At 40.1% G+C, this 13,399-nt stretch overlaps 1 protein-coding gene across 2 annotated transcripts; it reads right to left on the bottom strand.

Moving 5' to 3' along the window:
- Positions 1–3,452: 3,452 nt before the first annotated feature.
- Positions 3,453–13,128, bottom strand: LOC117815068 (high-affinity choline transporter 1-like). 2 transcript variants are annotated; one of them, XM_034686737.1, is made up of 9 exons: positions 12,807–13,128; positions 10,590–10,779; positions 10,304–10,417; positions 7,592–7,747; positions 6,839–6,987; positions 6,550–6,699; positions 5,295–5,448; positions 4,739–4,956; positions 3,453–4,608 (listed from the first exon to the last, which is right to left on the bottom strand). In XM_034686737.1, the coding sequence occupies exons 2-9, from the start codon at positions 10,771–10,773 to the stop codon at positions 4,093–4,095; spliced, it is 1,641 nt and encodes a 546-aa protein (XP_034542628.1). In that variant the 5' UTR covers positions 10,774–10,779; positions 12,807–13,128; the 3' UTR covers positions 3,453–4,092. The 2 variants fall into 2 exon arrangements, with proteins under 2 accessions (XP_034542628.1, XP_034542629.1); XM_034686738.1 differs by having other exon boundaries at positions 10,590–13,089.
- Between the last annotated feature and the right edge of the window lie 271 nt (positions 13,129–13,399).

Raw genomic sequence — 13,399 nt, 5'->3', positions numbered from 1 at the left:
TTGAGACTTCTGGGCAGAGTAAAAGCCTATCTCCCTCCTCAAGAGTTTGAGAAGGTGATATACATGTTCATCACATCTCACCTGGACTATTGTAATTCTTTGTATGTTGGTGTTAATCAGTCGTCTCTTCGTCGTCTGCAGCAGGTACAAAATGCATCTGCACGCCTGCTGACTGGGGAAGAGATGGCAAGATCATATCACGCCTGTACTGGCTTCCTTTCACTGGCTTCCTGGCACCATCATACATGTGTGTGTTTGCACCTGCACGCTCCAGCCAGAGCACTCAGGTCAACGCACTAGGTGGTTTTAGGTATCCCACGAACAAGGCTCAAAAACTCGCTGCGACCAAGCCTTTGCGGTGGCTGCTCCCACACTGGGGAACAGTCTGCCTCCTGATATAAGACATGCTCAGACTATTGAGAATTTCAAATCATTACTTAAAACACACCTCTTTGCATTGGCTTTTAACACCTGTTGAGCGAGACATCCAACATTTTATTTTGCTTTTATTTATTGTGGCTATTTCTTGTGTTATCTATTGTGTTTTTTATTTGTTTTTATTGGTTGTGTTTTTAAGCTTGTACAGCACTTTGGCCAACTGCAGTTGTTTTTTAAATGTGCTATATAAATGAAGTTGGACTTGACTTGAAATGATTCTTCATGAGGTTGTGCTTTTGTAGACTACTAACTATCAGCTGTGCTTTGATTATCTGCTGATATCAGCACCCTCCTGTGATATTGCTTAGATATATATATTGTTCCACTGATTACACCACAAACAATCTCTCAGTGGTAGTGAGTATGGTTGTTGGTGGAGATATCTTGAGTGGTTCCTGTCCTGAGGGTTGCGGCCAACAGAAGAAGTCGCAAGATTATTACCTGCAAACTGTTTAACACAACTCAGACACAGGAGATCATTTTGTCCTCATATGAATTTGAAGGCTTTTCACTTATTCAAACAAATACTATCTAGCACTGCACCATGCGTAAGCACTCCAGCTGTTAAAAAATGATTTTAATAAAGCCTTTAAGTTGTCATCACTTGTGAAATGAAAAGCAATGGACCCAAATCTAACACCATTTTTTTTATTAGAGTATCTTTGTGTAAAATATATTGACATATTATCATATGTTTCAGTAGTGCCTGCTACTTATACTTCATCAGCACGTCCTCTGAGAGATTTTGTAAACTTTAAAAACTGGAAGGAAAGATTGAAGTCTAAGTTTCAGTCATGGATGGGCAGATATTACTGCCCGTGGTAATAAGTTAGCTGAGGTACAATATAACTTTCTCGGTTAATGCATCATCTGTACACAAGATGCTGTGTGGAATTAAATTCTTCAAGGCTGTCCACTGCTGACTAAATAATGTTTTGTTGAAGGAAGGTGTATAGATTATTACATATTAAAGGTATGAATAAGAGTTTTAATGTAGATGATTTTTATTTAGGTTTAACTCATCTTTTCAATAGAGTGCCCTCTTTCAATCATGTTATTTATATGTCTAAATCAGTGTTAAGTCACGGGAGACACATTTATGAGTAGCTGTTTGATATAAATGAATGAGCATCATTACACATTTGACACATTATTTATGCAGACAGTTAACAAATAATGCTTATGAACTACTTTTTTCCTTTGATGGTTTCAGATGAAAAGCTCAAATACTGGTAAGGTGGTTCAGATTAACTTAAAGGCTGAATCATGGCTTCATTAATTAACAGAGATGGATGTCTTTTCTAAAACCAGTGGATTGTAGAGTGAAAATGTCAAATTTAACATTTGGTTGAATGTGTTTAACATTGCAATATTGGTTTCACACATAATCTTTTATAGATGCACTCATTGTTTGATTACTTTATGTAATTTGTAGAAATGTATTGTAACGGATCTTTAATGCCTTTGCCAAGTATTGTGGAACATGTTTTGACAAAAAATTAACTAGGAACATTTTCTGAGACGTTGCACAGACAAACAGTGTAAGACTGCATTTGGGTCCATATGAAATTAGATAGATCGTTCAACTTATTAATCTTTGAAGACATGATGTTTGATCCTTACTGTAATTAATGTGCAAAAAGAGACTATACAGCACTGTGCACAATCATCACAAATCTTAGAGATCCAGCCTAATGTTCCTTTTTTGATTCGTCTTCATTTACATTATTCTGTTATTAAACTATTCTATTAACCATATGACAATATCAGTCCAACTTTAAATATATCATTACTTTATGCTGTATGAAGGAAATCAATTGCAGCCAAAAAACATTTGTATGATTTGTTCCTTCCCAGTTGTCTCTCCATTTTTAGTCAAACTGTGTTGTTCATATTTTAAAGAGCAACAAGTCATTTTATCATTGAAAACAGGAAGTCGCCCTTGAAGTTATTTTAGATGGTTATAGTTTATTCTTTGTGATAATAAGACTCGACTTTCTTCAAACCTTCGATACCATCTTGTCCATTTTGTGCACCGGAGCTGTGCCATAGGTTACACAGCAAACACCGTCGTCACAGACCCAGAGTAAAACCTGACATGGAGCCTGATAGAGGAGAGGAGGGCCAGCGCTGTCTCTACCGTTCATTCATCCCACACAGGCAGCAGCAGTGGCACCACAGCACAGTGTGCGGGAGGCGTCGCTGTTCATTGCAGGATAAATCCTGTTTGATCTTTGATGCGGGTTTATTATGACACTATCATAAATCGGTGGAAAACAGGCGCGTAAATATAGAGTGTAATGAAATATACCAATAGGGGAAATTATTTCCTTTATTTCAGATAGGCTATGTGTTTTTCCATTCACTACACAGTTGTAAATTTGCTTTAAAAAATGTAGGTGAATAAGCATTGGTTGATTTCCAATTTTTGTCAGACTACAGAAAAAATATGTATCACTCCGGCATATGGACGAATCTCTTTACAAGTCACAACCACGTTTTTATAGACATGATTTTAAATTGTGAATTTATGCTTATATTTAAAAACTGCAGTTAAAGCAGCTTCTAAAACACGTGAGGTATTTAAGCAGTCAATTAAAAAGAAAAGTCTAAGTTGGGTTGAACAATTCATTGACTGTATATGATTTGAGCGTGAGACAATATACTGTTTTATGTTTTAAGTGCTTTAAACTGCTTGAACCTTCTCCTGAGATTCATTCTGGTCCAGGCTGTTGTGGTGCGTTCAGTGTTACTGTGTCGCCCTCTGCTGCTACAAATGAGGCGTTACAGTTTCACCTCACAGATTGTCAATAACTACTTGGACATAAAACTCAATCATTGCTACAAAAGGCAACAGCAGCAATTATGTCAGTGTGTTCGTCAAATTAGAATTCCCTCATCCTTTATGCAGTTATTTAAAAGTATAAGATTTAGGCACCATTGTTGTTCTCTTTGGCACATGAATACACATTAAGACAACAAGGATTCTATCAGATTAAAAAAGCGACACAGACTTTGTTTCATTTTTTATGAACACTTGCAATCACAAAACATCTTAAAAACAGTAATTATAATAGCTTTACGTCTTGATGGTCCTTCAACTATGTTCCCTTTTAAACATAATAACATAATGGTAAAAACTTCAAACAACAGCTTTTTGTTTAAGAGAATACTCAGACGCAAGTATTGCATTGCTTTGTCCCCTTAGTGCTTCATATATGAAGAGAGGCAAAGGTGCCTTTTTAGGAAAGAACGATAATGGCTAATGATCCCACAATTAAGTATCATCAAATTCTAAAAAGGTCTAAGTGGATTCAACTAGATAAGGAAACAATGGAAATGTTTGTGGTACCTGTGATTACAGTTAGAGGAAAGAGGTTTATTTAAAAAGGAAAAAGACCGGGTGGAAAATGATATTCTGACATCAAGATCTAAACCTTGAGGTCTTTAAAGTGGCCTTGATCCTCCCTGAATCACCCTCAATATACTGCTGGTCAGAGTTTGGTGCATATAAGGCGTATAAATCAGTGTTAGATGTGTGGAGAATACAGTACATGTAGGAGTGTGCATAAATAGTCTGTACAGTGAAGAAGGTTGGTTAGGAATTTGCATAAAAAAAAGTTTGACTATACTTTGGCTGAGGTTGTACTGACCTCAGAGTTTTGTATTCAGGATATGGTTCTTTTCCCCCAGAGGAACAGGAATCTCATCCCCCTCTGCCTCTTTTTTCTCCTCAAACACCCTCAGTATATCCCAGGACCGAGGAATCAGCTGGTGGCAGAAGGCAAGCCCCACCAACCAAGACACAGTAAAAATACTTATCACAGAGGAAAGCATGGCCAGAGTTCTGTAGGGGAAATACTGTGTGATAACTCCATCCTGCTCCCTCCAGCCAGGGAACAGAATGACAGGAGGGATCCCAAGTACTCGCTCTCCGCACAGCACGCGCAGCGTCAGTCCCACTACATAGCCGCTGATGGCACCGTAGCTGTTAGCACAGCTGAAGTGCAACACACCAACAAGCTGCGGGAGGACCACACAATAGAGAAGGTCCCCGCTCAGCATCCACAGGGCGAACACGCTGTCATCACTGAAAGCCAGGCCTGTTCCCGCCAGGCCCACCAACAGCACGCTAACACGGATCACCCGCTGCAGCTCCTGCTCCGACGCCTGCAAGAAGAGAGAAAACAAGGGCAATAAAAACATGATTTGACTAATGCCGAACTACTCACGTACACACACACACACACACACACACACAACCAAACACACAAACCCACAAGCACAAACACACACACACCTGCTTCCTCAAAGTCGTCTTGTATATGTTTTGCGTAAACATGGATGCTGAGGACAGCAGCACAGAGTCCATGGAGGACATAACTGCTGCAGCCACAGCACCAATGCCTAACACTGACAACCAGGTGGGTGTGAGGTTTTGCAGGGCCAGCGGCAAGATCTTCCCTGCCTCCCCTCGTTCAAAAGGAGGGGGTAGACCATACGCTGTCTTGTTCCAGTCTTAGAGGAAAGGAGACAGAGAGGAGGAGGAGTTATAGAGGTAGAGAAAGAGACAGACAGGTTCGAGAAGAAATGAAATAACGGAAGGGTAAGAAACGTTTGTTATGATGATGGCATAAAAATATAGAAGTAAATAAATCAAGCACTGGGAGCAAGATGCTAGTGGTTTGAAAACTTGAAACTATCCCACCTTTATTAGTACGGTATGCGAACTATAGCACACATACAAATGCAAACTCGACTGTATCTGTCTAGGCCATCTACCATGGGAATGGGACGTAATTGTGATTAGAATTTGCAATGTATATGCACAGCAGAGAGTTTGCATTTGTGTTTACCTGCAGAGGCAGCTGCCGCTCCAATGACAACAGAGGGGATACCCATTATAAAAACGGTCCCAGCAGCAGCGTAACAGGTGACCTGAGCCTGAGCCGAAGATGCTGCAGAGAGGATTCGCTGGTACAGAGCTTGATAGGCCAGTCCCCCCAAAGCCTGCAAAAGACGCACAAGAAACACACAATTTGAAAGTGAGCAAATTTAAAATGTGTGAATTTGACCAAAATGAGGATTCTAATAGCAGGAGGATGTACTACCAAGCAAAAATGTGCGATTAAATCAGTATGTTAGGCCTGATAGCAAAGCTTTCTGTGTTTCCGATGTGACCCCTATCAGAGTTTCATATAACTTTGCCTACAGTGCCATTATTTCACTATTTCTTTCCAAGTGATAAGCTCTATAACTCTAACCACGTTCGTGTATGTTCAATAAGTTACCTCTAATTTGGCCCATAGCAAGGTCATTTCCATGCATCTGCCTTTACAGCAGTCAAATCTAGATGCAACTCTTGATTTGACTGCTGTAAATGTTAAACGTTTTAATGGTATCAAAGGTGAGCGGGCAATGAGATTACATCATGTGGAAAAAAAAAAGATTTTTGAATCAACCAATTGATTCTCTTGCCATATTTGCGTGTTTTATTTTACTGTTATAACATTTCTAAGCTCTTCATCACTGCTCAGCCTACGTAGATGAACAAGGTGGTCAGTGATTGGTCTACTGACCCGTTATCTATTCCTGGGGGCTCTAGGTTTTGTCATATAAGCTTGCACAAAGAAAGCTGGCATGTGTGTGTGGCCTTGCTTTCAATTACAGCCCTCAGACAGTTGGCTGCCCAAACAGAGTTATCTATGGGTGCATTACACTGAGGTTTAGCAGTTCAAGGATCCCATCAGTTCGCATGTTGGCTTCCACATATTAACAGGCACATTTTCTTTAGTTGATAAGTCTGTCTTGAAATGTTTTGTTCCAGAGTTACCTGCTGCACACAATTCCCTTTTTGTATTACTATCAGCTTGGCGAGGATATACTGTGGGCGATACAGAGATAACTTTGAGCTGAAAGGACATAAACTTTAGGTGATACTGAATTAATTGTAATCATTTACACTTCTAAATCCTGATTTTTTTTAAATTACTTACACGAAAACCATATTAGAAGAGGATCTTTTTTCATGCCAATGTATTGTTCCCAAAAATGGTTTGAAGTGTGCATGAGGTTTTCAAGAATGTACAAAGATTGTGTCATATATATTACCAACAACAGCATTTCGTCCGCCCATTTTCCTGCATCCGCCAGCTCCAACTCTCCTAACCAGGCATTCTCATTTGATTGGTTGAGGTAGGTTTGGCTTTGAGAGATGTCACTTACTGCAGGACTCAAGAGCAAAAAAGGAACACAGAGCCACTGAAACAGAGACAAAAAAAACATCTGTTAGAGCAAAACCAAACAGAGGATAAACTTTAATACTTATTACACTTTATCAATCTGATCCAGGTCTCATTATTTCTGTTGCCTTGATTCACTCTGCTCTGTAACTTCTCACCAGGCTGATGAAGATGAAGGAAAGCTGGATGATATCTGTGTATGCAACCGAGTAGAGTCCTCCTAAAAATGTGTAGATGATTGAGACAGCCGCAGAGATAACGATGGAGAGGGCAGACGACAACCCAAGAATTACGTTCATGGTTCCACCTAGACATAAATACAAATGTTAGATCAGAGACAGTGCCCAAATAGAATGTGATAAGGCTTTTTTATGTTAAAGGTACAGTGCGTAGAAAGGAGAATATTTAGCAATATCCAGCAGTCAGATTTTTAAGATTGAAATGCTCCCCTGCTCACCCGTCCTGGTGGAGAAATCCCAGAAGCTAAGGTGGCCTTTACGGACAAGAAGCTCCTCCGATGCATGCTAAGTTTTCCTCAATTTGTCAAGTGTTTACTCACAAAAAAATCTGTAAATGCAAATTATTTTGTGTACAACAACCACTCTCCTCTTCTGCTGCTTCTTTCAAACTGTGCATTTTCACCCACCCACTAAATGCAAAAGCACTTATGACCCTTGCCAGTTAATCTGTTCTGTGCTATGGTGAAAACATAAGAGTGCAAGATGGTGGGCTCTGTGGGAGGGGACCCTTTCCTTCATTTAAAAATCTAAGTCAACTAAAAGAAATACTCATTTGAATACACACTCATTTAAACATACTTGTGAACGTCTGTTCTGTTTAATGCTGCTGATTACTACACACTGTACCTTTAATGACGGTTTACATAGACTACAGAGTTCCATGTTTCTCACCCAGGGCAGCGAGGATGCAGGCCACCCACAAAATATCACTGACCAAAGCAGGAAGCAGAAGTGTTGCAGTGAATATGTTGCCATAGCGATGCTGAAACGGATCCAACATGGTGACGTAGCGCTTTGACCTCATTGGTTTTGCAAAAAACAATCCTCCTGAGGGAGAGAAAGGAAAAATATACTTGAGATTCCTTCTTTAAATTAAAAATAGATTCATAATTCACAGTAGAGCTGAAATGATGGACTAAATAGTCGTCCAGCAGAAAGAACTAAGGAAATAGCATTCAACTTTGATCATTTACTCATTTATTTTTCCAGCGTAAACATACAAAATCCCAGCTTCTACTTTAAATGAGGTTTATTTTGGTTATCAAAGAAATCTCCTGGGTTTTGGATGATTAGCAGGTACAAAACAAGGGCACATTACTACCTCACAAAAAAAGATTTATGAAGACACTCTGGCCTCTGGGAACTAACGACAGGAATATTACACTTCTTGTCACTACTTAACATTAAAATAATTCGAACATCCACTATAATAAAGTTGTTCTACGTTGTAACTTCGGTTTAAAGCAGCCTACATAAGAACATGTTCCTGTATATTCTGTTTACTCAAATATGCATTTCCAATTAGGTGTGGGCTGAAATGACGTCAAGCGTTTTTTTTTTCTACACAGAGGCTCAGTTGTGAGTGTTGTCACCTCACAGGGAAGAGGTCGTAGGATGGAAAATGCCTGTGTAAAGCCTGTTCCTTTTGCTTCTGTAGGGTTCCTACCACGTTTCATGAGGACACAGACCCGATTAAGTGAGAGACTTAGAAATGATCCGTTAGTGTTGATGTGTATGTGTGAAGACAGAATAGAAGAGCCTCAATGAGAAAAAATGATAATGCCGTTTCACAAAACAATCTGACTGCTGTCCGTTTTCACCAGATCAGTGGCATGAATTACAATGAATGGCCTACATTCTTGTCTGTGATTCATCAGTCATGGCTAATGACAAATAGGTTAGCTGTTCCTGACGCTAATGCTACAATGACTGTGCAACGGCAACGGCTTGCACAGTCATCTCTCTCTTTCGCGTGACTAAAGATCATGGCATTGCTTGGAGGGAAAATAATTCATGAAAAAAAATTCTTTTTCCCCTTTACACGAATAAAATGAAGAACACAACTTGATTCTATATCTAAAGAGACGGGGGTCTGCATTTCTAGTCCTAAGCAGTGATATTACTTATCTGCAATTTAATATGAGTGCATGTGTTGATATCAATATTATAATATATCAATATGCTTCAACGCTTTTCATGAATCATCTTCCCTCAGACTTTGCGTCTTGACCACAGATACTCTAAAAACAGAAGATGACACATTTCATCTGAGCTGATGGCATGAAATGTTGTACTGTTTCTGTTCCTCAAGTGGCATGACGTCCTTCTCATCCTCCTAAAACAGTTAATAAAAACAATGGTATTCTTCCAATAAAGAAATACACTACATACATACATTTCAGTTTAAACTTTTATTCCTGGTGTCACACTTAAGTGCCTTTTGATTACTGTTAATCTGGAAGCATTTAAAAGACAATCTGGTCCATATCAATCTGGCTGAAAGAAATACAGTTTGTCAGAAGTTGTGGAAAGATGCGTCATGTGAGAAATGGTCCAGTGTTGTTTCGTGATAATGAGGCAAAAGAGAGGAGGAGGAGGACTATCTGTGCTCATATGTATTTCTCCTGTTTGAGTGAAAAGACCAGCCCCCCAGTGGCAGTTCTAAACCAATTTTACTGGGGGGGGCCAGGCTGGGGCCAAGGGTGTCGTCAGAGGGACACATTCAACCCTGACAAAAGAGACTGAGAATGGTGAGGAATGGCTGAGAACAAACTGGCAAAAAATCAGTGCATCCCTATACTAGACATAAATACTACTGTGTACTATATCAAAATGCAGACTGACAGCAGCTGTTTGGCTGTTCACACTCAAAATGAGTCCCATAGCGCTCTAAGGGACTAGAACCAAGTGCCACACGCATGTGTTCTGCCTGTAACATCGGCACAATACAGAAGCTTTTTTTTACTTATAATATAATTTGGGGGGGGGGGCACAGGGGGGTCCAGGTTCAGTTGTACAGGGGCACTGGCCCCTGTTGGCCCCTCCCCAGAACCGCCACTGCAGCCCCATAATATCACCTGATATCCTAGCACAGTTTCTATCTTCTGAGTGGTGTTAAAGTCCTCAGTTGACCTTGTGGTCTGATTGGGACTATGCACAGATGTGGCATAAACTCAATTCTGATTGAAGCCTTCAGTTAAATGTACTTACAGGCTTTCTGTGAGTCAGAAATCTTGATTTTCAGGGTGTCATTTTACCTGACAAACAAACCAAACCTCCACCATTTCTTTTCAGTGTGTGGCCATTAGCAAGTCCAAGCAATGAGAATGTACGCATCTGGAGCAATCTTTGCCCTTGAAACTGTTTCTAAATGTTTTCAGTGTCTTCTTGTCTGAACTATTCAGAGGTTTGTGACACACAAGGCACATGTGAAATATAACATCCTGTGACACTGAAGTATATGAGGCTGAATGTGCAACTCCAGGGTGCTACTAAATACAGAAACCAGAAAAAAGAATAAAACTTTGTCAAAGTTTTGAGCCATCGCCTCTTCTTCTGCTGTGTATTATTATGCACAGAGCTTCATTTGTTGCAACTACTCACCCAAAACAAAATTGATAAGGTACGCAGGAGGCCCCATCGCCCAGATGAGACCTTGAGTAGGAGAATAGACAGCCTCAGCAGTTCCCATAATGTAACCTCCACCAACCCATGTCGCTGAAACACAACCAGAGAAAAGAATCTTGCACAAAGTGTAGCAATAAAACGTGGTGAAAGGAGGATTAACCCCCACAGTTACAGAGAATAATCAAGTATAAGACACACAAATAATAATAATAATAATAGTTATAATATAATCATAGATGAATAAATGGATAGATGGTTCTACCTGTCATGGTGAAAACCCCAACCAGGACATTGATGTTGCGGCCGCCCACCATGGTCACCTCGCTCTTGCTGCCAGCACATGTTTTCTCCACTTTCCTCGACTTTCGTGATGCCCAGATCCCAATAACCAGGATGATGACATAAAAAACCACCACGGCCACCAGTCCAGGGACACTCACTGCCATGATTGTCTGGTTGCACAATGCAAAGCACACCAAAAACAGACACAAAAACGAAAGAAATAAACAAAACGAAAAGGAAAAAAAAACAGCTGCTGGTGTTGTCATTATTTAAGATGGAGTCAGAGATTTTAAGCTGGGAAACAATCCCCAAGGAGAGCTGACAGCATTGTATGATGCCATCTCCCAAGAAGCACCACTGGAAAAAAGCAGAAGCCCCTTTTCAGCTGACCATGTCCCAACCTGAACTTCACAGGCTGCAAATAGGCACAGCAGAGTCATACCACATTCACGCCGAATACAGGGATGTTCATCATAGATTGGAAAAAAAAAAACAAAGCCTGCGGCCAACGCAAGCACTGCTCGGGACCTTGGAGTCATCAAGTCCCCTGCATTGTTTTCTGGGAATTGTCTTTGCAGCAACCTTGGGGCTGTCTGGAGTCCATGGTAAAAACAAATTTTTTTTTTTAGGCACGACCCACTTTAATTGGCTTCAGTATTTTTCCAACAGGACAAAGTGTTTCTCCTGCCAGGATGTTCTTTTCCCTCAGTAGGGTTTGACATTCTATGTTTACTAGCATGTTGGGCAGAGGCTCTTTTAAAGGGTGTATTTCAAACCACTGATCATTTCCTAGTTAGTTTCATGGTAAGGTTCCCGGAAAGGGCTGTGTAATCTAGAGCCTGCTGTTTTAGCCTGAGTTTACCAATTGGTTATTTTTAGAGGAACTTGCTGGAAAGAACTTCTACCAATTTAACAAACTTTAAGGAATCATTGTGAGACTGTTAGGTCTTAAAGCAGTAAATAAAACCAGCTGAAAAAATGTCTCCAACCATGTCATTTATTTATTTTTTCACCCGGTAAAGAAGGTGTGATTCGCTCATGTATTTAAATGCTTGGTGGCCTGTGTGTGATTTGACCATTATCTCGGGACAATGCTATCCCCGGTTATCATTAGGAGGTCAGGTTGACACTAACATCCGACAGCATAAAGATATGAACTGTGTACACTGAAGCTTGATTTTTATAAAGGAGACCGACTGAAATTCAGACCTTTGTCTTTGAAGCCTCTAATGTGCTGAATATCCTGAAAGAGATGTCCTGTAGCAGCGAAGTCAACACCATCCTCTATGAGTTATTGTAACATTTTAACGCACATTTCCCTTTTTCTGATACATTGTATATTTCTTACCCAATTAACCCCTCAGCACCACATATATTACTGTCCAATAACGTGCAAGCAACACCATACAGCCTCTTATTTCTGGCGCAGGTTGAGGAGGAGCTGTTTAACCAGGGGGCTCTTTATCTACGACAAATGAGCGTGCATTTGGTGCCTAAACGTGTATTTAATATGTAAAATCCAAGAAGCGTTTACCCATCGGTGTTAGCAAACGCTATAGCTCATACTTTCCATTCTCAAAAAACGACATATTTCTGGAATAAGCCACCATATTAACGCTAAATGCCTCTAAAGTCGACCTTAAAATGACTTCGAACCTCGTGGGAGTCTTTGCAGATGATTTGTCCATCAACCGGATACATGAGAACATTACAGAATGTATAGCACATCTATTTCTGGGTTTAATCTTACTTTCACTTACGAACAACGGTACCTTAATACAAATTTTAAAAAAACCCGCAAATGCCTCTGAGATGAATAACTGTTAAGAGGAAGAGTTCACAGTGTGGCGTTCTTATCGATATCCTCTTATAAATACACATTATTGAATATTGATTTTTTTTTTTATTCCTATGAGCAGGTTCACATAAGAGCGCTTGTCTTTATAGTCAGGCTCAGATTAGACCACAGCTGCATGGTCACATTTAGCTAGCTTATCGTTCGCACTAAGCAATTATAAACCGCAGTAAATGAAAATGAACGCAATGTTTACGCAAAAACGACAATTTACTGATATGAGACCATTTTGGATCAATAAATATAACCGCTGTGGTGATTTTTAGCTATTATTCACAAAATAACTGGTCATAAAAAATGATAATTGTTGATCTATATCAGGCTATGTGTTAGCCAACATACCTTGTATAATGTCGGCGTCCAGTCGGCACATCTGCTGCCTCCGTTGAGGATCTGTATTGTTAAAGCCTCGGCTGCTCAGGTCTGCTCTATTGTTGTCCCCCCTCTGAAACGTGACACCTGGAGGGAGGCGTGTTCAGGGCCGGAAACTTTTTTCTTATTTAAATGATTATCAAAGTATTGTTATTGATGTATATAAAAAAAGGACTTAAGTCTCCATGGGGTCTCCACTAAATCATATGCGAAGCAGTTAGTGGAAACCGCAAAGGCTGCCGATGATTCAAACGGGGTAGTGAAACGTTGCTCACCATTTGAGTAACACAGTTGGTTTGAAATCGTTGCAAAACGTCACAGTTGTTCTTGAACGCAGCCTGGACTACGGGCCCTAATAAATGTCAGCGTTATCTCAGGTACAGATCATTTACCTTTAAAACGGCACACGTGTTTCTTGCTTGAATGTGAAAATGCAGCATCATGTCCAACCCATGACCTCTTTTGAAACATGTTTGCCCCCCGTGTGTTAATTAAAGTGCAGAAATATGATCCCCGAAAGGCGACACTACCAGCTACCAGCTATAGGCTCCAGTTTTATGCAA

Source organism: Notolabrus celidotus, chromosome 6, assembly GCF_009762535.1.
Source record: "Notolabrus celidotus isolate fNotCel1 chromosome 6, fNotCel1.pri, whole genome shotgun sequence".
Taxonomy (NCBI): Eukaryota; Metazoa; Chordata; class Actinopteri; order Labriformes; family Labridae; genus Notolabrus; species Notolabrus celidotus.
This window is presented reverse-complemented; position numbering and strand designations above follow the sequence as displayed.